The 22441-nt window shown below is 46.6% G+C and overlaps 1 protein-coding gene and 1 long non-coding RNA gene across 2 annotated transcripts in view; one reads left to right on the top strand and one right to left on the bottom strand.

Moving 5' to 3' along the window:
* The window catches only part of ADAMTS8 (ADAM metallopeptidase with thrombospondin type 1 motif 8), a 25851-nt gene extending 7128 nt beyond the window's left edge, over window positions 1–18723 (bottom strand). The window contains exons 1-4 of the mRNA XM_044439555.1: window positions 17471–18723; window positions 2925–3164; window positions 1835–1967; window positions 971–1138 (exon numbers count right to left, since the gene is read on the bottom strand). Of these exons, the coding sequence (XP_044295490.1) occupies window positions 971–1138; window positions 1835–1967; window positions 2925–3164; window positions 17471–18145 (1216 nt within the window). The 5' untranslated portion in view covers window positions 18146–18723. The remainder of the gene's footprint in view (window positions 1–970; window positions 1139–1834; window positions 1968–2924; window positions 3165–17470) is intronic.
* Window positions 18135–22441, top strand: LOC123028065. Its single transcript, XR_006415617.1, has 2 exons — window positions 18135–18267; window positions 20917–22441. It is a non-coding gene; the product is annotated as an uncharacterized LOC123028065 (long non-coding RNA).

Here is a 22441-nt window from a genome sequence, read left to right as displayed (position 1 = left end):
TATGTTTGGTAATAGCCTTCTGCTAATGTAGACAGAACAAATACAATATTGTTGAAGAATGGCAAGCCCAAGGCAGACTACTTGGTCACCCAGGGATTTTTTTTTCTTTTGACTGTGCCACTTGAAACTTTAATTAGTTCCTGTCATATCTACTAGTGGAGCATTTCTGGAGACAAAGTTCTAAGCCTTAGTTCTAATGTTTTTCGTTTGTAAGCAGTTTCACATATCTATGCAATTTTGCAATAGATTTTTTGGCATTTTTTAAAAAAGATGGCATTCAAATTATTCTGTAAAGAAGAATAAGAAACAAAATGCCATGTTGTGCACAATTAGCAGAATAATGTGAACATAAGTCAGTTACTGTCACCTTGGAATTTTTAAACATTTATGTTTCATTTTTAAATGTAAGTTGCAAATACTCATGTCTTTGTTCTGGTGTAGCCAAAAAGATGTGTGAGATTCTGGATATTTTAGACCATATGTCCCTTTCCTTATATAATATACATTTATAGAAACAAGGTTCCTATGCCAAGGGCCTTCCAGGTACCATTCTGGATGATTGAATAGGCATCAGTGAAATTGGCCAAGAAACGTCCTGAACAGCAGGATGGAAGAATCAGTGAGATCTGGGTTTCCCAAGGATTGGCAAGTTCTGCCTCAAAATTCAGTCTGCCTTATTCCTATTCCTTGTTGTGAGCTTCCCCTACCCCACGTCATTTTAACAGAAAAAGTATGCATTCAGGTATGTGTTTTTAAAGTACACATCAACATTCATATTTCCCCTCCACTGATTAGAGTTTAAAAATGAGCATTTCAAGAAAAGCATGCATTTTGTCAGTAAGCATCACAAGCTGAGTAGTGTGAACTCGGTCCACAAAATGGACTTGCGCTTAGGGATATGAACAGGATCTGGTCTCAAACAAAGGGGTGGAGCGGGACAATATTCTTGTACTTTCCCATTGATGCCTACCATGTCCTCCATCCAGGAATTCCGTGATGTACATGGCACTGCAAGGGGACCAAGGCAGCGTCTTGTTCAAGTGGATGAACAAAGGAGCCATCATGTGGTGCTTTCCTAAGGCCCCGAAGAGCCTCTCGCAGGTCTTGGAATCATCGTGGGGCATGCTGAGCACGTGCCCTGGAATGCGAGAGGAGACACTATGGATTGTCCGGAGGATATTTGCACTGGAGAAGGCCTTGTTGTGGTACAGCCCCCTGAAAGGTCTCTCCCACCACTAAGCATATTGTTATAATATCCTATTGACACTGGCAAAGACGCACACCTCTGCAATACCATCACAGAAGCATCCCGCACAGAGGGAAACATCCGTATGTCTAGAAACCATTTTGAGCAATCAACAAGAAAAGGATAAGCCTGTGATAAGGCCTTAACCTGATGTCAAAAAGAAAGGGAGATCATCTCATAACTGGTAGGGACAGCTCTGAGAAGGCCCTCTCCCTTGTTGTGGTCTTTTGAGACTCCCTCAGAGAGGCACCTAGAGAAGGGCCACAGAGAATGAATGGACTGCACAGGTGGGTTTAGGCAAGGAGAACACGCCATGTGGTCCTGAGCCATGTAAGGCTTCATAGGCCCAAGTTAGCACCTGGAATTGGGTGTAGATACATACAGACAGCTGTGGAAGTGCCAGAATCAGTGTTACATGTCAGATGGTCTGTTATCAATCTGGCCACCATGTTTTGCACAAGCTGTACTTCTGAACTGCCTTCAAAGGCAGCCCCATGTACAGGACATGGCAGCAAGCTAGCTTGCTGTACAAGTCAACTGTTTTCTGCTACAATGACAGACTCCTACCCATACAGGCAGGGCACTGACCTAGTTCATGGGCCAAGGTGTAGGCTGCCTGCAGACCTTCATCTTCTATCACCGAACAGCTTTTGTTTCGGTCACACATGGTGCCTGTCTCAGCCACCCCAAGCGTACTGCAGCTCTGGTGTCCACAGAAATCCTGTGTGTGGGAAGGGCAGGGTGGAAAATGCATGATGAAAGAAGAGACATGTACAACAAGGTGTGAACTGTTCTTAATAAGAGATAAAAGTGACAAAAATCAAAGTTAATATACAAAAATAAGTAAAGGCAATGGTTCCCCCACACTTGCGTGCTGGTTATGTCCAACTCTGAGGCCGCTGCTCGTCTCCATTTATAAGCCAGAGAGCCAGCATTATCCAAAGATGCTTCTGTGGTCATGTGGCCTGAATGAGTAAATGCCGAGGTGCCTGGAAAGCTGTTCCTTTTCCCACCAAAGTGGTACCTATTTACCTACTCACATTTGCATGCTTACAAATTGCTAGGTGGGCAAGAGCTGGGACAGAACAGCAGGCAGTCACCCCGTTGTGTGGATTCAAACTGCCGACCTTCCAATCAACAGCCCAGCAGCTCAACGGTTTACCCACTGCACCACCCGCATCCCACAAAACTGCATACAGTTAAAGTGTTAAAAACTGCAAAAGCAGCTGCTGAAGGCTAGCAGAGGAGAAGGCTAGGCTTATATTTTCAGTTCATGTCGCTAAACATATTTTGGCTACTATATTAATCAAATAATGGCATGTCTGCCCAAGATATGCAGGCACATTCATTCCTCCAATGGAAGACAATTTGAGTAGAGTTCAGGCTTTAGTAATACCACAACTGCATTGGCTGTTGATGAAGATGAAAAGCTGAAATGCATTTGTAGTTTTTAAAGGATTATAGAAAAACTAGAAAGGCATCTTCCCATTCTGGAATAGCTGAAAACTATAATATAATATAATATAATATAATATAATATAATATAATAATAAACAGTAACTATGGGTTGTCAGTTAAGCGACAAGCTCTAGTGTGCCAGGTAGCAGAATGCCCTTCACTCCTCCCCCGGCCACTCTTGCTCCCCCTGTGAACGGCCGGCCAGCAAGAGTCTGAGCACCTGTCTCGTCAGCAGGATCGCCGTGTCATAGTGCTCCGAGTGCCGGTCGCTTGGGGGGTTGAAGCGCTGCTGCCAGTTGCAGAAGTTCCTTAGCATGAGCCCTCCGTTGTCGGACACTTCTGGCCCAGCCTTTTCATCTTCCACTACCAACACCTTCACGACTACCAGGTTGATGGAGTTCTTCAGGCTGGGGTGCTTATAGATCTGAGCAGCCACAGACATCAAGGTGAGGATGTGATTCTGGAAGACACAGAGAGGCAAGGGGTAAAGCAAACACCCTGCGGTCCACAAACAGTTTGGTTCAGCAGCCTCGAATTGGTGCAGCATTCTCCCAAATGCACTATGGAAAGAGAGAAGCAGCCGTTTTTCCCCACTTCTGAATTGTCTCCCTTGCAGCTCCTCAGACTGGGGAGTGTGTTTTATACAATGATGATGGCAGGAGGCAGGAAGAAAAAATGGATATGCCAGGCAGAACATGCTCAAATTGTATTTGGGATCCCAAACTGTTTGCATTAGAGTGGCAATTTAAAATTCCCCGCTGTTAGCTGAATGTACTTACTGAGTGGCCAGAAATGTTGCCCAGAGTCACACAGAAGCCATCTTAATCCTGAGTATGCACAAAGAAACCTTCTATCTCTCACTCCTTCCCACCCCACAAAATAGAAGCAGTCCAAAAACTATTGTGCCACAGAAGCACCTCGAGCAAACATTTGCCCTGTACTGTTATTTTGCCTTAGGACAGAGATGGATATTCATGTTCCAACAATACTGGATGGCTCGCCTGCCTCTACCGCACACAACACCCTTTATTTTCTAATTGCACAGCAGGATGCATTGCCCAGTTGCAAATCGCCTATCCAGATGTGCTGCCTGCTGCCAGTGACATGGTTTTTTTTTTTTTTTACTTCAGCAATGCAATCAAACCCAGTCACAGAAATGGAAGCGAAAGCTTCACTTCCCTAAAGAAGGCTAGTTCCCCATGTTGACACATGCAGCGCTCCATAAACAGAACTGATGCTGCAGTGAAGAAAGGTAGCTACAAGGTGAATAATCTCTTAAATTGATTAAGATGCCTTACTCCTATCAAAATACAAAACAAAAACACTAAAACAAAACAGCAAATCTGGGAAAGAGATCAGTCACCTTGGAGAGCTTTAGAGAGAGCTTTAGATTTGTCTTCTGCTACAGAGCTGTCTCTGGAGTCTGGGGAATTATGGGGCTTTTGTATTTATTTATGCACCTCTGTAGAGACAGTTGAGTGATCTCCAAGAATGCCACGAAATAGGTCTTCCCTGTAAGCCAGGGATCTCCAAACTTTATGACTCAATAGGCATATTTGGGCATTTGAGAAACTGTGGTGGAAACGGGAACAAAATGCCCCAAACTGCAAACTGAGCAACAATACAGTTCATCTGGTCATAAGAGCAAAAGAAGAGAGCCACTGCCTTCAGCCCCATTTCTGGGCTTCCTAGAGGTATCTGGCCAGCGACTGTTGGAAGCAGTATGTTGGTTGGATCCAGCTATGCTCTTCTTACAGTCCCTTTCTGGCAGTCCCTTTTCCAAGAAGCACAGCAACGCTTCTTTTTATGCCCGGCATTATGGAAGAGCGTTGCACTCAGCACGACATGTGGGTGATATATACCGATGACGTATTTGTGAATGGGATGTATTCCTACACAGGCCATTTGCGTACACTCTTGGATGTTTACCCCACATCACCTTCTGTTTGGGTGAACAAGACAGAAGGGAGATGACTTCATATGTCAGACACTCCAGCTATGTTTAGGGCTGATGTTAACATCTTATCAGCAAGTCAGATTCCGGCTCCTTTTGGCACTTGTTCATGGAACCATGTTCATAAGACAAATATGCAATTGTTACACAATGGTGAAACTATTGAGAAACAGCAAATGGCCATTTTCCCCAGACATGCTTGGCTCTTTAATCTTCTCGCCTCTGTGACTTCTTGCCTTCATCAAATTGTTTCATCCTACTGCGCAGGCCAAACTAAAGGGAACGGGTACAGCTAAGTTTTGCTTTCTTCTTCCCTTTGGGTACCTGCCTTGATCCTAAGACCACTCTCACTGGAACCACATAAACTACCCGCGAACAAGCATCATTTAACTGTAATTTTAAGAGCATAAAAATATCCTCTGCCATCAGATGATTGTGTAGTCTGAAGATAAATTGCTTTGAGTCTTATCAAGTGTTCAGGGCCAAGAACAGGTGAGTATTCTAGCCAGCTGTTTAGCAGGCCAAGGGAAGTGCTGGTGGTCTGCAGACAGATGCCTGCTGTAGAGTCCCTCGATGGATGGTAGGAGGGGCAAGGAGAGCTGGAAAAGGCAACTAACTTTGCCTCTGGTGCTCTTCTAGGCCCCCAGATGTCCTCTGACTTCTCAGGCCAGGAATATATGGTCTGTGGTATGAACCTGTCTCCTTCCCTCTGCTAGTCAGCAGCCTTGGTAGTGCAAGCGTGAGGTAGAGTCTGACCTGCAGGCTCCTGGTTCGAGCAAGTCACATGCTTCCTTTGGATGTTATTGCAGTGGTGTAGATGCCCCCTGGAAGCCAAATTTGGTACACCACTCCATATGAAAGGCAGCATGCATGGTTTTAACCATGCCTGAGAAACTGTCTGCATGGATATGTGTGTAGACCAGCCTTCCTCAACCTGGTGCCCAGAAGATGTTTTGGCCTTCAACTCCATCAGCCACAGGCGCCATGACGAATGGTGATGGATCTTGGGGGTTGATGGCCAAAGCATCTGGAGGACACCAAGCTGGGAAGGCCGCTGTAATCTTAACTTAATTGACATGGGTCAGATATGAAGGCTGCTCCTTCACACGAGAGACTAGAGGGGCACCCATACAGGATGCCTTCCCAGCAGCAACAGCGAGCCCATCCCCCAGATATTGCATTGACTGCGCCCTAGCCCCCTAATTTGTGGATCAAAAGAAAGAACAAATGTCCCCACAGGCCAGGGGAACTGCTGGCTGGGCCTTTACACCTCTCCCTATACTGAGGATGAGTGGCAAGCATCCTGGGTCAAGCAGCTGGATGGCATGGAGACTTCTTTTCCTTGCTGTCCTTTTCCTCTGCATTCTGTGTAAATTGCCTTGACTTCTTATCCCTTGCCTGAATCTACAGATAGATTTTGAAAGCTGGAAAGCAAAGATGCAAACTGAAGTATGTAAACAGCTATTTAATGAGGATTAAGAGGTCAGGTTCACTTGTTCCACCATCTGCTGTCTATTTACACCCCTTCCCCCAGCTCTTTTGCTTCAAGGAGGCAAAGAGGTTCAGCTGGGAACCTGGCTCCTCTAGGGGTGAACAACCGCCACCTGGGTAAGGAAGCCCATTCGGCTGGCAACAACATGCATATTTCACCATGCCAGAAGCTCAAGCTGTTGGACTTGGGAGAAATGGCTTGGCTGTGTTCCCTCAGCTGAAGGCAGAGCAGTTGCATTGGCTCTGAGGTTGTGCTGGGGCAAGCAAAGCTGAAAAAGGCAACTAACTTGGCCTTTGGCAGTCTTCCCTGGGCCTGGCCATTAACCATTCCAGGTTAGGCTTTGCTCTTGACCTGGACAACAGCCAGCCTCTTGCAGTGCTCATGTGACTTCCTAGTTGTGCCCCTGACTATCAACTTGCCTTTCTCTCCTCTGTCTCCAAGCACATTACTTCCCACCCGGGCAGATAATGTCCCCATCTGCTTTTCTGCTATTATCCTTCCAGCCTCCATCCCTTGGGCTCTACTCCTCCAGACACTTCTGCCTCCAATTTGCTCCTGCCAGGACATAGGCGTGTGAGAGGCTGCCTCTTTCATTCAGCATCATATTGTCTCCTGCAGCCTTCCCAGTGCTGTGCTCTCCCCATGGGCTGGATTACAAATTCCCTGCCCAAGCCAGCATAGTACACGCATCAGGTTGGTGTGCTCTGCCAGAAGGAGCCTCCCCGGACAGCCGGGAGGAGACCTTGGACATCACGCCTCATGCTGGAGATGCTGTGGCTTGGTCTGCGACCTCAGGCACGCTAAGCAGGTGCTTCACACTGAGTCACGTTCTCGTCTGCCTCCCACGTGCTCGTCATGAAGCATCCCACCTGCTAAAAATATGAGTGAACCAGAGGGCTCGCCACTTCCTCAGGCCACCCAAAGTTTACCCGAACTTCAGGTCAAGGTCTAATTCAAAATACCAACATCTGATTCTCTTTGCAGCAACCACAATAATGGAAATATTACAGTGACTCAGTCCCACCTCAGTAATAACCTACAAGGCGCAGATTTCTGCACAAAGCATGACTCATGGAAATGCACTCATGCCCTTGGCATCTGCTTCGGCCCCTCTGTGAAGCAGAGTGGAAATAACCCGTTTGGCGCTTCCGTGTCATGAGTCTGGGGCTCATGGAGGACTGTTCACTAAAGTGTATGATTTCAGTCTGCCTGTGATTATAGCTCAGCAAGAGGCACACGGACAGGCACAAGGTGTCCGGTCCAGTCACCTGCCTTCCCAAGGGAAGGGCCTTTGAGGGTGTGAATAGGCTCGGCCATACAGGATCGGACCCCTCAAGCCGTTGTGGCCATACAGATACCTCAGCCTGCTCCAAGGTGCCTTCTATTAAGCGAAGGGGGACATCTGTCCGGTGTGCTTCTGGCATGCACAGCTCTGGCTGGGCAGCTTTTGTGAGGCCAAAGAATAAGCTTGCAAAGTGCTCTTTGGTTAGCTTGGTTTTATCATCTCTGAGGCTGCTTTCACAGAGCAGTTCATTTTCCAGTTCAAAGACAACTTGTTGTTGATGTGTTTTTAAAGAAAGATGTAAGATCATGACTGAACTGCTAATCAGATAAGCTTGCAATTTGCGAAGCATAGAGGGAAAGGGAGGCCCAAATAGGAAATCGGCACTGAAGTCGGAGGCACGTGCGTGCACTCTTTGAGGAAGGAAGACAGAATAAACCGAGCTCATCCCGCAATGTCACAAGAACCAAACACACTGACTCCTCTTTGTACTCATGTCAGTGAACAGCTTGCATGGCATTCTGCAGAGTTGCTGCCAGCCAGAGTAGACTGCAGTTGGCTTGACTGGGATAGGCATTAAAGGTAAAGGTAAACGTTTCCCCTTGACGTTACGTCCAGCCATGCCTGACTCTAGGGGGCGGTGCTCATCTCCGTTTCCTGGCCGAGGGAGCCAGCATTTGTCCACAGACGGTCTCCATGGTCATGTGGCTGGCATGACTAGACACCGAAGTGCATCCATCCATCCATCCATCCATCCATCCATCCATCCATCCATCCTTTATTTGGTCATTGAGCAACCAAATTGACCCCTATCCTTATCTCACTGATAGATATATTTTTGTCAGGGATGCAGAGACTGGATGCAGCTCCATGCTATGGACTTGCTTGGCACCATTCCCTGCTTCATACAGCACCACCCAGAGAACTTTGGCTATGGGCGGTATAAAAATAAAATGAAAAAAGTAAATAAATAATTGAACAGAGACAACACCCCAAGTTTGTCATCATACGAACCTTTAACTGGGAATCCGGGAATCCTTGCTCACTAATTAGTCTGGAATTAATGTAACCAGAACATAATCACAATATTTACTAATATAGCACTCTATTGCAAAGTGCTATGTGTACAATACAATAAACTTTTTCAAATATGACATATTATAATAACAATCCTAATGTGCAACATAACTACATAAATAAATCTAACAAAAAGCTTAGGTAATATACAGCATAAAAATGCATCTTACATAAAAACCTGTATAAACACACAAAGCACGAACATTCGTTACCTCAAATGACCAACCATTTATCCTAACTCTAACAGAATGTTTTTCAACCATGGGCCTGAAAATGCAGTTTGAGAGCATCCACACTTTTCATGGGTACATTAAATATATTTTAAGTGTATCCCTGCAAGTGGGGTGGTAAGGTGTCCCCTGTAAATTTATGCAAATGTATGCATGTCCTCACTTCTGGCAGTTCCTAAGTGGCCACTCTCCCTGAAAATGTCACACATGGAGCAGCAACACCGGTTCTCCAAGGGCACCTTGCAGCGGCTGCACCCGCAGGTCAGCCTGTGCTGGACAGACGGCCAGGTGGCAGCTGGCCACCCAGAATGGAACAGGGCAGAAGCCCCGGAGCCGTCTCTGCACCACTAATTTGAGCCAGTTTGCTCAGAATCACTTTCCTTGAGGAGGGCGAGTGAAGCAGCCTGCCTGCATTGTTTACCAGAATGACTTCAAATGTTCTGGTGGTTTCTTCAAGGATCTTGGCTCCCACCTCAAATGTAGCACCTCTTTCAGCTGTTTGAAGCACAAGCCAGGAATTTCTTTGCACAAAGCAAAGTGGCTGCCAAAGGTTGGCTGTGGGCAGTTTGTGGGCAAGAAGCGATGGGAGACACTCGAGCACTTTGGAGCTTTCCCCTGCCTCGTTTCCTCTTCCTGTTTTCTTTTAGCATTGGGATACTTCCAGCCCCACACTCGCTGTTCTCTTCCTAGTTGCTGTCCTTTGTTCCCACTGGGGATTTGAGATGCTTTGGTTTGGAACTTGAAAGATGCTGTAGTCATGGCCAGGGCAAGCATAGGCTTGGCGGGACGCACAGCACCAGAGGCCCACACTGGTAAGAGTTCTCTACAGCGGCTGCTTCTCCTCCCCGCTGCAACCTGCATGTTCACCTGCCTCTTTGGCCTGGCCACTGGTGGCCATGAGAGGGAGGAGCAGCCAATGGCACGGCCTGCTTGCTCACAGGTACTCTGCCTGTTGGGAAAGCAAGGAAAAGCAATGCCAAGAAGAGGAGGAGGCGCAATAGAAGCTGGTCGCAGCGGTGACCAGAAGGCCAACTCGCGGAAGGAGTGGTCCCACTGAGGTTCCCTTCTCAAGGGTTTTCAAAACCTGGAGCCTCCCTGGCCACAGGATACCTGGAGAGACAATTGCTGTTGCAGTGGTGGGCACGTAAGCACACTTGAAAATTGTTTAAGTGTACCCAGCCTGATGAATTCTGACAAAACAAAAGGAAAAAAGTAGGCCCTGATTCTCACCATCTCTGATCATTGGTCATGCTGGCTGCAACCTGAGGACATTGCGGCTGGCTGCCTCCCCTGAGATTAGGCAGTACTGAAATATGGCAGGACACAGAAATTGACGTTCCAGGGCCATCTGAAAACATTCCCACTAAAGACCTCTGATGGGGTGGGTAAGGGGAAAGGATGTTACGCTGGCCCACTTTCCGCCAGCGCTTGGAAGTTACTCATGGGTCCTACGCTTTCAGAATAACAACGTTCACTTGTGTGGCGTGTTTTTCATACCAGAGTGCTTCATAATCAAGCAGTTGCTTTGCCAGCAGCCGCTCCAGAGGCAGATTGTGTCAGCTGTTTGACATTACCTCGAAAGAGGAGGAGGAAGTTGAGAAGCATCCTGCATCCAAAGTGGGGGTGCAGTGGGAGAGAGATTGGAAAAAGCCTGATTGCAGCAGTTACGATTGGAAATATGCATCTTAATCTCAGTATTAACTCTGTCCTGTCCCTGAACTTCCACTCTCACACTCAAAGGAAACATTCTACAAGGTGCCCCAGAAGAAACCTGGCTGATACCTGGGTGGATCTACCCCCCCCCCCCCAGTTTGCATACTCTCTGGCTCTGTTCCAGGGATGCAGTCGGACTCCAGATGCCGTCTGAACTGAGCCTTGCAAATCCCCTCTCTCCCATCGCCCAGCCATTGTGTGACTCCTCCATGACCCTGGAACTGGAGAGGGGCCAAAGTAAGTAGAGAAGCTAGTGACCGCAACCTTCTTGGACTATCCACACGATCATTTCTGAGGGGTAATTCATGGATGGATAATTCACCACAAGGTGGTGGTTTTTATCCATGTTCACAAGGTAAACGGTCTTGTGAACTAGTCTGCATGGCAAAATCAGAAGCTTCCATCTCCTAAACGCCCCTCACAATTTAGAAAACAATATTGAGGGGAAAGGCCACTTGTGTGAGGAGGAAAACTAACCCTTTTCTTACATAACTACCATTCACCCTTCTGTGTTTGTTAATGAACTATTTTATGGGCTCCTCTGATACAATTTTTGTTAGAGAACTCACAAACAACACCCTTCCTGACCTTTTAATGTTTAGTAACTGTACTGTGGCTATGATGATTTTACAAAAAGCTGAGTAAACATGGACTCTTCTGACTCAGTCTTTCTGCTACATGTATACCTTTTTAGTCCAGCCAAGCCGGCATATTTTCCCACTATCTAACCCAACGACACCAATACAACTGTGGGTGAACATTGCATAATTGCTGCTGTTTGGATTATCTTCTGTGTTTGGAACAGAGTTTAGCTGTCACAGTTTCCCTTCAGAGAAGTCTGAGACCGGGTTGGCACGACACGGCACGGTATCATGGTTGCTATCCGTGATGGGTTGTTTTATCATGAGAATCCAGGCTGATTTCTCTGGGGTGGCTTGTGAGAGAGAAGCAGGTCAGTCAAGCAAGGCATGGATTGCTGTCGGAGTTGTTCTACCCACAGCGGGTTGTCATCATTTATTCATTATTTTATTAATTTAGAATGTTTGTATGCCGTCCCATCACTTGGGACGGCTTACATAAAATAAATAAACAAATCCAGATTCACCCTGGCTGCAAATTTAAACCTATAGATTAGATTAAAAGTTGTTAAAATATTGTTGAAATAAAAAGGTCTTCGCCTGGTGCCGAAAAACAAATAACGACGGCGCCAGGCGGAACTCTCTGGGGAGCACATTCCATAGATGGGGTGCCACCGCAGAGAAAGCCCTCCTCCGGGTACTTTGCCTCCTAATGTCTTTCACAGAGGGTTCCCAGAGGAGGGCCTCTGCTGCTGATCTCAGAGGGTGGGAGGGCAAACACGGAAGAAGGCGGTTCAGATGGTTCAGATCATGCCATCTGAACCTGGATGACCCAAGAGAAAGAGGGTAGATGGATGAGCTGTGCTGTGGGTCAGTTCTCATCCACAATGATAATAATTCTCCGGGGAGCTTATTCCAGTGAAGGGGTGCCACCACCAAAAAAGCCCCTCTTCTGTTTGCCATCCCCCTCACTTCTTTGCGGGACGGCTCTTTGAGAAGGGCCTCTGAGCCAGATCTTAGTGGTTAGGTAGGTACATATGGAAGCAGGTGTTCCTTTGAGTATCCTGGTCCCAAGCCACATAGGGGTTTATATGGTTCCCATTATGGTTGGGTGTCAGGTAGGTCTAGAGCAGGGGTCTCAAACTCGTGGCCCGCGGGCCAATTGCCGGGATGGGTGGGGCATGGGCGAGGGGCCCTGCGGCCTTCAAAGTGCTGGCGGTGCCCGGGCCGGCCTCCGGGAGTGACGCGGGATGAGCGGCCCACCACCACCGCGGTGGCGGAATACTTGATGTGACCCAGCCTCTCCCAGACCCTACTTCCAGTGGCCCCCAGGTAAGTTGAGTTTGAGACCCCTGGTCTGGAGTGACTAGGTCTTGCTCAGCCTTGTGAAGCTCACCAGGTGACCTTGACCAGTCACTATCTCTCATCCTCAGCTGTCCCACAGGTTGGTGTCAGGATAAAGTGGCAGGGCAAAGGTGAACAGTGCACACCACCTTGAGCCCTCTGAAGGATAAGTGGGATACAGATGGAATGAATGAATGAATGAATGAATGAATGAATGCATGGGTGAATTTTAGATGTACTTAATTAATGTGCAAATGCACGGATAGCTGGAAGTCTAAGACTATTAGCATGTCTTGCTATATTTACATCATAGAGGGTTGCATGGTGTACACACACACACACAAATTCACTCAAATAGATTCGTTACAAATTCGCTGTAATACTTTACTCTTTGTTTGATGTTTGAACACATAGTAAAAAAAAATAGAGCAAAAATCAAAGGTCGCAAAATTGTTCAGAATTTGTGGCATGCTTTTCTCCCCCTCACACATGATCTCTGTGCATTTCCTGCTTGTATAACAATACAATTAAATCGAGGTTGGTTAGAATGAATAATTAATTGTCTGGTCATAGTTGCTTTGGCTCTTAGTAAGGAAGCACTCTTCCTAGGCTCCATATTTATCTTACTCTGCCTTTGTTAATTATTCCAAGATGCCAGAATGAAACTCTGCTGAGTCTAGGGACATTCAAACAGAACTAAGGTCACACTGCCCATGCTTTGCAGATTTTTTGGTGGCTTTGGCACTCTTGTCTGCCCATTCATGGACTCAGAATTTGCACAAATGCATTTACATAAATTTGACTTGGAGCAAATTGCATGAACTTATTTGTTCAAATTGGCCCCAATTTGGACAAATTTGCCTAATACATTTTTTCGTACATTGCAACGTCTGGGCAGGAGAGGGTGCTCTGTACTACCTCCGTCTGTTGCTCAACACAACGTGGGTCACCTGTTGGACAGCAGGAGAAGTGGAGCCTGGAGCAGCCATGCTGGATCAGGCAAGGGTCCATCTAAGAGAGCCAGTGTGGTACGGTGTTTCAACGGCTGGACTGGAGACTTGGGCAGTCTGGGTGCTAATCCACACATGGCCATGAAGCTCGCTGGGTGACTCCCTCTCTGCCTATCCTATGCCCCAGGGTTGTTATTATGAGGATAACATGCAGTTACGTGCATTGTCTTTGGTTCCTTGCAAGAGAAAAAAGGCAGGACTTGAACGCCATGTAAGCACCATCATCACCATTCTCTAGCATTCTGCGGCCAGTCAGCTGCTCACGGGAAAACCACAGCACATGCTCCAGACATGGTGCCCAGCATCTGCTGGTCATGGGCATACTTCCTCTGATACTGGAGGCAGCTATGGTTGTCAGCCATGAATAACCTTCTCCTCCAGAACTTGGTCTAGTCCCCTTTTACAGCTGACCAAATTGGCAGCCATTACTTCAGCTTGTGGAAGTGAATTCCATGCGTGCCGTGAAGCACTGCTTCCTTCTTTTCCCTCTCCTGAAGTCCCGCCAGTCTCCGAGTGCGCCTATTTCAAATTCAGAACTAAGGTTGCCTGTGATACCATCCTAACTTCAAAATCTCATTCTGAAATCTGGGAATGATGCTGTTGGCAGGAAGCTGAGGAAAAGCCACTGTTCCAAGTTGGTAGAGGCCTCCCACTGCTTCCCACGGAATATTTATTTATTTAAGATATTTGTATGCCGTCCTTTGCAAGAGTCTCAGGGCGGCTTACACAAATAAAATACAAAAACCTAACATAACATAAATTAATTAATGACCCAGTCTGGCTGCGATTAAAATATGATGATAAAATTTAATATTGAAACTTATTAAAATATTGATTAAATAAAAAGGTCTTAATCTGGCACTGAAAAACATATAATGATGGCACCAGGCGGCCACGTTTGCTTTGGGATACCCCTGGGGTGAACCTCCAGATGCACCTGTGCCCCCAGCCCTTGGCTGAATGAGACCCTCACCTGTGTGCTCCACTCTTTTAATCCAGATTTTATGCTGAGAAAACATGCATCTTGCACACTTATTTGTGGAAAACCACAGACACTTTTAAATGTATGCATTCACATTTTGCATGCATGCACACAAACACACACACACTTACATGTGAGTGTATCCCATCTTAGCTACATTTTGAGTACTGATATGGTACATTTTAAGATTCTTAAGAAGGTACTTAATAAAGTCCTTTGCAAATACTGATTTGAGAACCCTGATACACAAGTCCTTAGAGCTTTGTGTGAAGGCATACGAAATAGTAATTTTGCTGAAATTTAGGCAAGTCTGGCTTTCATCCATGGTTGGATGGGAAACTACTTGAGAACATGATGAATGTCACTTCTGGTAGGGGGAGTTCAGTATAAAATGTAATTAATAAATAACACTGAGAATAAGAGGAAAAGCCCCATCTTTTAAAATCAAGACTTCTCCGATCTAGAGTGCTCCTATTTTTGGAAAAGCATGAAGTTTCTCAGTCACTGTACAGATTTATGATTCATGTTTTGCCATGTTTAGACATTCCACTGCAGTAGGCAAAATTCCCAAAGAGAGCCTGGATTGAAGTGTGTGTGTGTGTGTGTGCGTGGAGTGGGTGGGGAGTTGTCATTTTTGTAGGGAGCCTATAGGCTTAATCAGCTGTTAGGATGGTGTACAAGGCATCTTCTTCACATGGCACTAACACATGTGCTTGTTATTTAAATCAAAGTAGAGGAGACAAAGCAGAAATCGTGTGTGTGTGCGCATATGTGTGAACAGAATGAGGAAAAGGAAGAAGCACATAGGACAAATTCATGAAAATTAGTATATTTACACTTCCATTCAGTTGCGAATAGGATTAAGGGGATAATCCAATATTTGAAATAGGCCAATTCTACAGCAAGATGATTGATTGGATGAAATTAGTTCAACTTGATTATATTTCTTTAAGTATTCTAGAGTGCCCCCCCCACAGTCATTTTGTAAAAGGGATCATTGCTTGTGGTATACACACATCCATCTCACCATTGTCCCTGGTAAACAGGTCTGGCAGGCTTTTGAATTATTTCAAAAACCTGCAGGGTCTGTTTTGTCAAGAGCAACCATGGAGCAACTGCAGTGTGTTTGCATATGTGTGAATGCATGGATATTGGTGCACATTGGAAAGTCTTTCTCAGACAGCTCTCTGCTTTAAAGATTAAAAATTCTCTAGCCTTAAATTTTTAAGTTTTACTTAATCCAGCAATTCTCTCTATCTGTGTTTAGTTCCATGTGAATACTATATACAGTGAGGAACTTTCATTTCTTTGTACAGCAAATGTTCACATTTAAAATATCAGTAATTCTACCCAATTGTTCTCCCCAAACAATTATTCTCTTTGCTAGTAATTCCCCAAACTAAAGAACTTTAGCCCTAAAATTGTGGCAAGTCGAGATCAGCAGCAGCAACAGCATCCAAACACTGGAATGAACTATGCACATCTGTTTTCTTCTCCCCTTTAATATGAATAATATGTCCTTAATATAATTATTGCCTAATTTCTCCACTGTGGAAGTAGCTGTTCAGCAGAAATGAGAGTCCTTCTTGTGCACAGATTCAGGGCTGGAATTTCTCATTTCGAGCTAGTGCAGTTGAATCAGACTTTCACACTGTCTGACACAGAATTACTCATGCAAGCAGCTCTTTTGAAATCTGCAGAACTCCTCCTTCAAGTGGCTATTTTCATCCATGGAGAAAAGGGAGGAGGAGGTTTCCTTCATCCCCCAGCTCCAAAACATGCTCCCCAGGGCCAGAAATCTAAGCTATGTGACAAGATGCTGTCTCTTTTCCAACTCATGCTAAACAGTACAATGGTCCGACTTTACCAATAGTCAGATGAAAACAGTATAAGGTACCATTTAGGACATAAGAAAACAGACCTTGCACCGTTAAGAAAGGCAGGGTGTTATGAGGGTGAACACATTAATGGTCGCACTGTCTGAGTGTTTTACGACTGTGACACCAGTCACGGTCTACACTTGCTGTTTCGATATCCATTAGAATAAGGAATACAAAGTAGGTAGCGCAGTTCTGTCTCCCCTGGGACGAAATTATGTCCAGGTAGAACGCTCACGTTTTCTAAGACACTTGACCAGGCAGAATGCAGATAAAGCCAGATCAGAAGGTCTGCACAGACTGGTCAAAATGCAGCTATTCCCCCTCTGCCTATCTGCTGGAATGGTAGCCAGTTCCCAGAGCTGCAGTTTTATGGGCAGGGTGGAGCTACATGTTGCTGATGCCTCAGGGTCTCTGCTGGAGCACAGAGGAGGCATTGCACGCATGACGTGATCACTGTGCATTTCCCCAGCCTCCGTCAGTGCCGTTTGATGATGGGAAGCCGGGTGGGGAAACGGTGACATCATGCCACGGGGAAGCGTTGTTATGCACCGGGGGCAACGCCACCTGGAGCTGCTGCGCAGTGGCGGCTCCGAGGGTCTGTTAATGCACAGATCCTCATTCTGCTAACGGGCCGCCTTGAAGATGCATTTGCCCCTCATGGATGCCATGGACTCCTCCCCTCAGAGCCTCTTTGCTCCTGCTGCTCTGTGCACCATCATTACTGCTGCTGTTATGAGCACATGCCTCAGACTAAGCCAGACGGTTGGTCTGTCCAGACCAGGGTTGGTCAGCCTGATTGGCAGCAGGTGTCCAGGGCTCAGGCAGGAGTCTTTCCAGCTCTACCTGGAGATGCTGGGGGCTGAACTGAACCTGGGGACCTCTGCCTGCCAAGCAGGTGAGCTGCATGGCAGGTGCTGCCTACATAGCAGGTGAGCTGCAACCCTCGCTAATCAGCGTGTGCCCCAAGTGCCCTGCGGATATTATCCCAGTCGTTGTTAAATTAACCCTGCAACCAGAATACGGATTATTTTGGACATGGTGGCTAAGCGGTTCAGTGAGTTCAGGCCAAGAGGGAATTGAGCTGGGACCGCCTGGCTCAGAGCTCGTATCATCACTGGTACATGCCACTACATCACACAGGTTTCAACATGTCCTTCAAACATACACGCACAGCTGTGCTGCCTCAAGGCTTTAGAATGAACTGGGAGCGAAAGAGCATCTTACCGTCAGGTCACCCCCGTAGAACCGGACCATGGACGTGTCGGCTACCAGCAAGGTCTCCACATAGCGCGCCTGAGAGGTGAAGCGCTTGGTTCTCCCAGGGGTGCTGTTTGGTTCTGCTGGGGCATCCCTTTCTGGAATGTCCCCGGAGTCTTCTCTTGACCACCCCCTCTTCTGGAGTTGGTGGACCTGCAGCAGAGGGTCCCCACTCTGGTGGCCTTGGGGCTGGATGACATACTCATCTCCATCCACCAAGAAGGAGCCATGGATGCCCTGGCACAAGCTGACAGCCACCAGGGAGTCTGGCTGCAAGTTCACAGTCCCCGAGTAGAAGCATCTCCGTAGCCTCACGTCCTTCTCCTCCTCCTCCTCGGAAAGGAAGCCAGCAGGCACCTTGCTTCCAACATGCTGGATCTTCAGCCCGGGTGCTAAGAAGCTGGCATCGGGCTCCAACTGCAGCAGAAACTCTCTCCCAAAGGCAGCGATGGTGAAGGAAACCTGCCCTCCGCTGGCCGAGGGAGCTGCCATCCAGACAGGCACCACCTCCTGGTAGCCTCTGTCCTGCATGGACAGAGCCCAGGCATTGGGAAGCAGCAGCAGGAGCAGCAGCAAGGGAAGGAGGGTGAGAGCAGGTGGCAGCCTGCTAGAGGGAGGCTGCTGCGGGGGAGAGAGGGGCATGGATGCTGGCAGCGGGGGAGCGAGCAAACGGTACCCCCGGAGAGACAGACAGACAGACACACGGATGGACGGACACGGCTGCCGGTGAGAGAGGCTGCGGATCTGCCAACTGCAGTCTGCAGGTAAAGATGATGGATTAAACAAACACACAGGCAGGCAGAAAGACAGACAGGCAGAAAACACACAAACACCCCGATAGGGAAGACAGCAAGAGGGAAGCTAGATTGTTTTTCTTTTTCTGCGGTTGTTGTTAGCTCTAAGTCAGCAGCAAGTTGCCCAGTGTGCGAGGAGAAGTGGAGAGAGTCTCTTTTTGCCTCCAAGACTCGGGGGTTTTCTTCCGAGCTTCGCTTCTCCAGCGGCTCTTGCACCTCTGCAAGCGAGATGTCACGAGCGACCGCCCGCAGCAGCCGCAGCGGCGAGGCGGGGTGTCCACTTGGGAAAACGCGCGGAGCTGAAAGAGGTTTGGGGGAATCCTGATCGCTCTCTCGCTCCCTCTTCCTCTCTCAGAGATCCCCCGCCCTCCTCCCAAGGAAGTTCTCTAGCTCTCCCTGGGTAGCTCCTTCCAAAGCTTTTGAAGCACCGAACCAGGCTTCGGCGCTCTCGGTATTTATACTTTCTTCCCCCTGCTTTGACATAAGAGGTTTATTTTTGCACTCTCTCACTCTTCCATATTCCCCTCCCCTGGGTCCCAGAGACCAGGAGGAGGGGAAATGCGGGGGGGGGGGGAGATTTTGGATGGAACTTGAGGCCAATCAGAAGCCAGGAGTCCCCGCCTCCTCATTTAAGTGTCAACTCAAACACCCCCCACCCAAATCTTTTTCTCTTGGCGTTAACTCTTTCAGGACTTTGCTGCATCTGTAGCTCTTGGAACTTTTGCGACACTCTCTGAAAAGAAGCACCCCCTTCATTAAATGCATTCTGCACAGCTTTGGGAAGGGGGCTCACACTGCTTACTCCTTGTCGTGTCGTTTTCCAAGGCTCTAGTGAGGAAAAGTGCCTGGCACAGAAACCTTTCTAAATCCTAAAAAGATTTGGTAAATCTCTTTGATCAACTAATGACATATATTTGGGTCCAGAATCCAGTCACTGTACCAGCTGAGTGACCAAAGAGTGAGAAATCTCATCTACACATTTTGGTAGAAGGGAGCGAGTGATAAGCAGAAGGCATAGCTGGACATATGGAAGAATTCACAGCACCCCATGGAACTAAAATAATGCCTTCAGCAACTCTGGCTAAATCCCTTTGAGCAGGGGAGAGTCCATTTTCTTTAGAAAGAAAAATACTTCTCAGAAAGGGTTTTACTTTCTTGCTACTAACCAGTACATGTAGAGCTTAGAAAGAAAGAAATAATAGGAAACTTCCCAATTGCAGAAACAGAAAAAAAGCATTTGGGGCTTATTAGAAGGCTTTTAAAAAACCCACCTAAAACATACACCTCTTTGATGCTGACCTTTCCAAAGTATGTTTTTATTTATAGCACTCCTTTTATTGCCCACAAACGGTCTGCTGCATGCAATTCTCATTTTTTTTGTCCCGTGTGTTGCTTGTGACTGGTGAAGATATGGCTTATTTTAAGATGTATCTCTACTTGTGGGACAACCTGGCACCATAGAATATGAAGGGTGTCCCTTCAATTGCTCACTGGACCTTTATCCTGTGTCTTATCCAAACTCTACAAATTCCGAAATGGTACAGTGCCGAACAGAATGAGATGCTGCATTTCTATTAGCCTTCTTAAATTTATTATGTCACATATTAATCAAAATGATTTCTAATTCAACTTTCAGGGCATTGTCCCCACAATGTAGTTCACAATGATCTTTACAGTCTTCAAAAATCTCTAATGAGCAGCAGCATTAACTGATGTTCAAAAACCAAAATGTCAACCAAAAGCAACATGACGTTAAAACAGTTTCAAGATCCTTTTAAAAATTGATCTTGGTCAGGCCATGTATATTTTTCGAGGGAGGGCATTTCAAAGGTGTGGTGCTACCACTGAAAAGGATCTGTCTCTCTTACTGATCCATGTAATAAATTATATTGGTAAGTCAGGGACCAGCATTTCTGAAGCCCGTCTGAAAATCCAGGCATGCTTATACAGGTGTGAGTCAGTTTGAGTCTTTTGATCTGGTTACCTCTCCAGATAATAGGGGAGAAAATGATGTGCGACCATTCTTCCACAAGCACACACACACCCCTCATTGCACAATGTTCAGGACATTCTGTAGTAATGGGCCAGAAGGGGCTAACTAATAACTGAGAAAAGCCTTGGAACCAACTGTGAAGAAAGGGTGAAATCTTTCAAGAGGGAAATATACCATACATCCTTGATGTCCTTTTTTACTTGAGGATTCTTTGATAATGGAATTCTTGAGAACCTCATGACAGTCCCACACACTGCAAAAGAGAAATGTTGCCTGCATTGAGCATCCATGACTTCCCTCCTACCTCTCCTGGGAGTTAGAGGCTATGTGGATTGGCATAATTCCTTTAACTCTGCAGTCTCAGCCCCACATAACATTCCTCTTCCTCCCTATTTGCAATGTGCTATCTGAACATCTTAACCCCACCCCCCCAAATGGAAGGATTATATAAGCTGTGTTTTAGGTTCCAAATACCTGGCTATTTGGGACCTGAGAAATCAGATTTATGATAAAGGCTTGGGGATAAAGGTCAATGTTTAAAGACTGTTTACTCTGGACAAATCTCTCTCTCTCTCTCTCTCTCTCTCTCTCTCTCTCTCTCTCTCTCTGTATGGCTGTCTGGGAAGGGAGAATTTACATCTGTTCATCCCCGCTGAAAAGCCACCTCCGTATGCCCAGACACACACCAGCTGTGTCTGAAAATAGCAGTGTGTTACCCAAGGGCCAAAGTTTCTAATTACTGAATTTCTTTTTATAAAGTGTGATGAAAAACAGAAACATCATGAGCATCCATTGATATTCATTCTTAAGCATCCCAAATCCAAGAATTGTCAATAGTGCTCCCAGTGATGTAGGAAGCAGCATCAAGCAGCCCAGTGCAAACCGCTGCAGGGAAACTGGTCCATTGGGCAAGTGAATGGAAGAGCTCCAAACATCATGGCCAGAGATGGGGTTCTCCATACAATGAAGGAGAGCATAGTAGGCCTGGAAGAGTGGAGAGAGAAGGCCAGGCAGCAGCAAGTTGGGCAGAAGAGCCATAGAAGAGTCATAGAAGTCCAAGAGGAACAGTGATGCTGGCAAGAGACCAGGGCTGTTGAGAAATTTAGCCAGCACAGATGAGGGAGAACCAGCCTTGGAGGTCTGACACCAGGGAAAGAGGCCCTCTGCTGGTGTCTTGTACAGGAGAAGAGCGTTCTCGGAAACAGAGAGAACTGCTCCTGAGGCAAAGAGTTTCTTCACTGGCCCTGCCCAACATTTGGTTCGCAAAGGCAGCATCTTGACATTGCACCTTTCCCGAGGATCTGAAGGAGAAGCTGCAAGTCATTCTCCGCCATCCATAAGGATTTGCAAAAAGAAGCAATTGCACTAAGGATTAAGCTGGAGCATTTGAGAAGCGACCGAAAGAACAAAAGAACACAAGTACTGCAGAGGGACTGCAGAAGCTGGGTGGCAATGATGGTCAACCAGCTTTCCTCCAGGAACCCAACTGTACCCCAAGTCAGAGGGGTGGATAATATCCTGGACTGGGGGCTCACTTACAGGTACTTATCAAGCCCCAGCCATTTTTTCTCCAGAAATGTGGCATGCAACTCCTGAACATTCTCCTTTAATATCATTAAAATAGTTAGTTTTGTAAAACCCATGCATGTCTATCAAATATTTCCAAACACCATGCGGAATGACGGGATCTTTCTTGCAAATACCTTGTAGCACCTGGAGGAAGAATTGATTTAGGGTAAATTCCTTGGCAAAAGTTTGTATAGTCAAAGTTATAGTTTTGCCAGTTGTAATGTATGGCTGTGAGAGTTGGACCGTAAAGAAAATTGAGTGCCCAAGAACTGATGCCTTTGAATTGTGATGTTGGAGAAGACTCCTGAGAGTCCCTCGGACTGCAAAGAGATCAGATCAGTCAATCTTAAATGAAATCAACCCTGACTGCTCTTTAGAAGGCCAGGTACTGAAGATGAAGCTCAAATACTTTGGCCACCTAATGAGAAGGAAGGACTCACTGGAGAAGACCCTGAAGCTGGGAATGATTGGAGGCAAAAGGAGAAGGGGACAGCAGAGGTTGCTGCTTTAGTGGTAATAAACATTGTTATTTTCCCAATCATCTGAAAGCAGAATAAAACAGAAGATCCACATAGTGTTTAA

The sequence above is a fragment of the Varanus komodoensis genome, unplaced genomic scaffold (genome assembly GCF_004798865.1).
Source record: "Varanus komodoensis strain SLA01 unplaced genomic scaffold, ASM479886v1 scaffold35, whole genome shotgun sequence".
NCBI classification, from domain to species: domain Eukaryota; kingdom Metazoa; phylum Chordata; class Lepidosauria; order Squamata; family Varanidae; genus Varanus; species Varanus komodoensis.
Note: the sequence above shows the minus strand (reverse complement) of the source record. Positions and strands in the feature narration are given on the sequence as shown.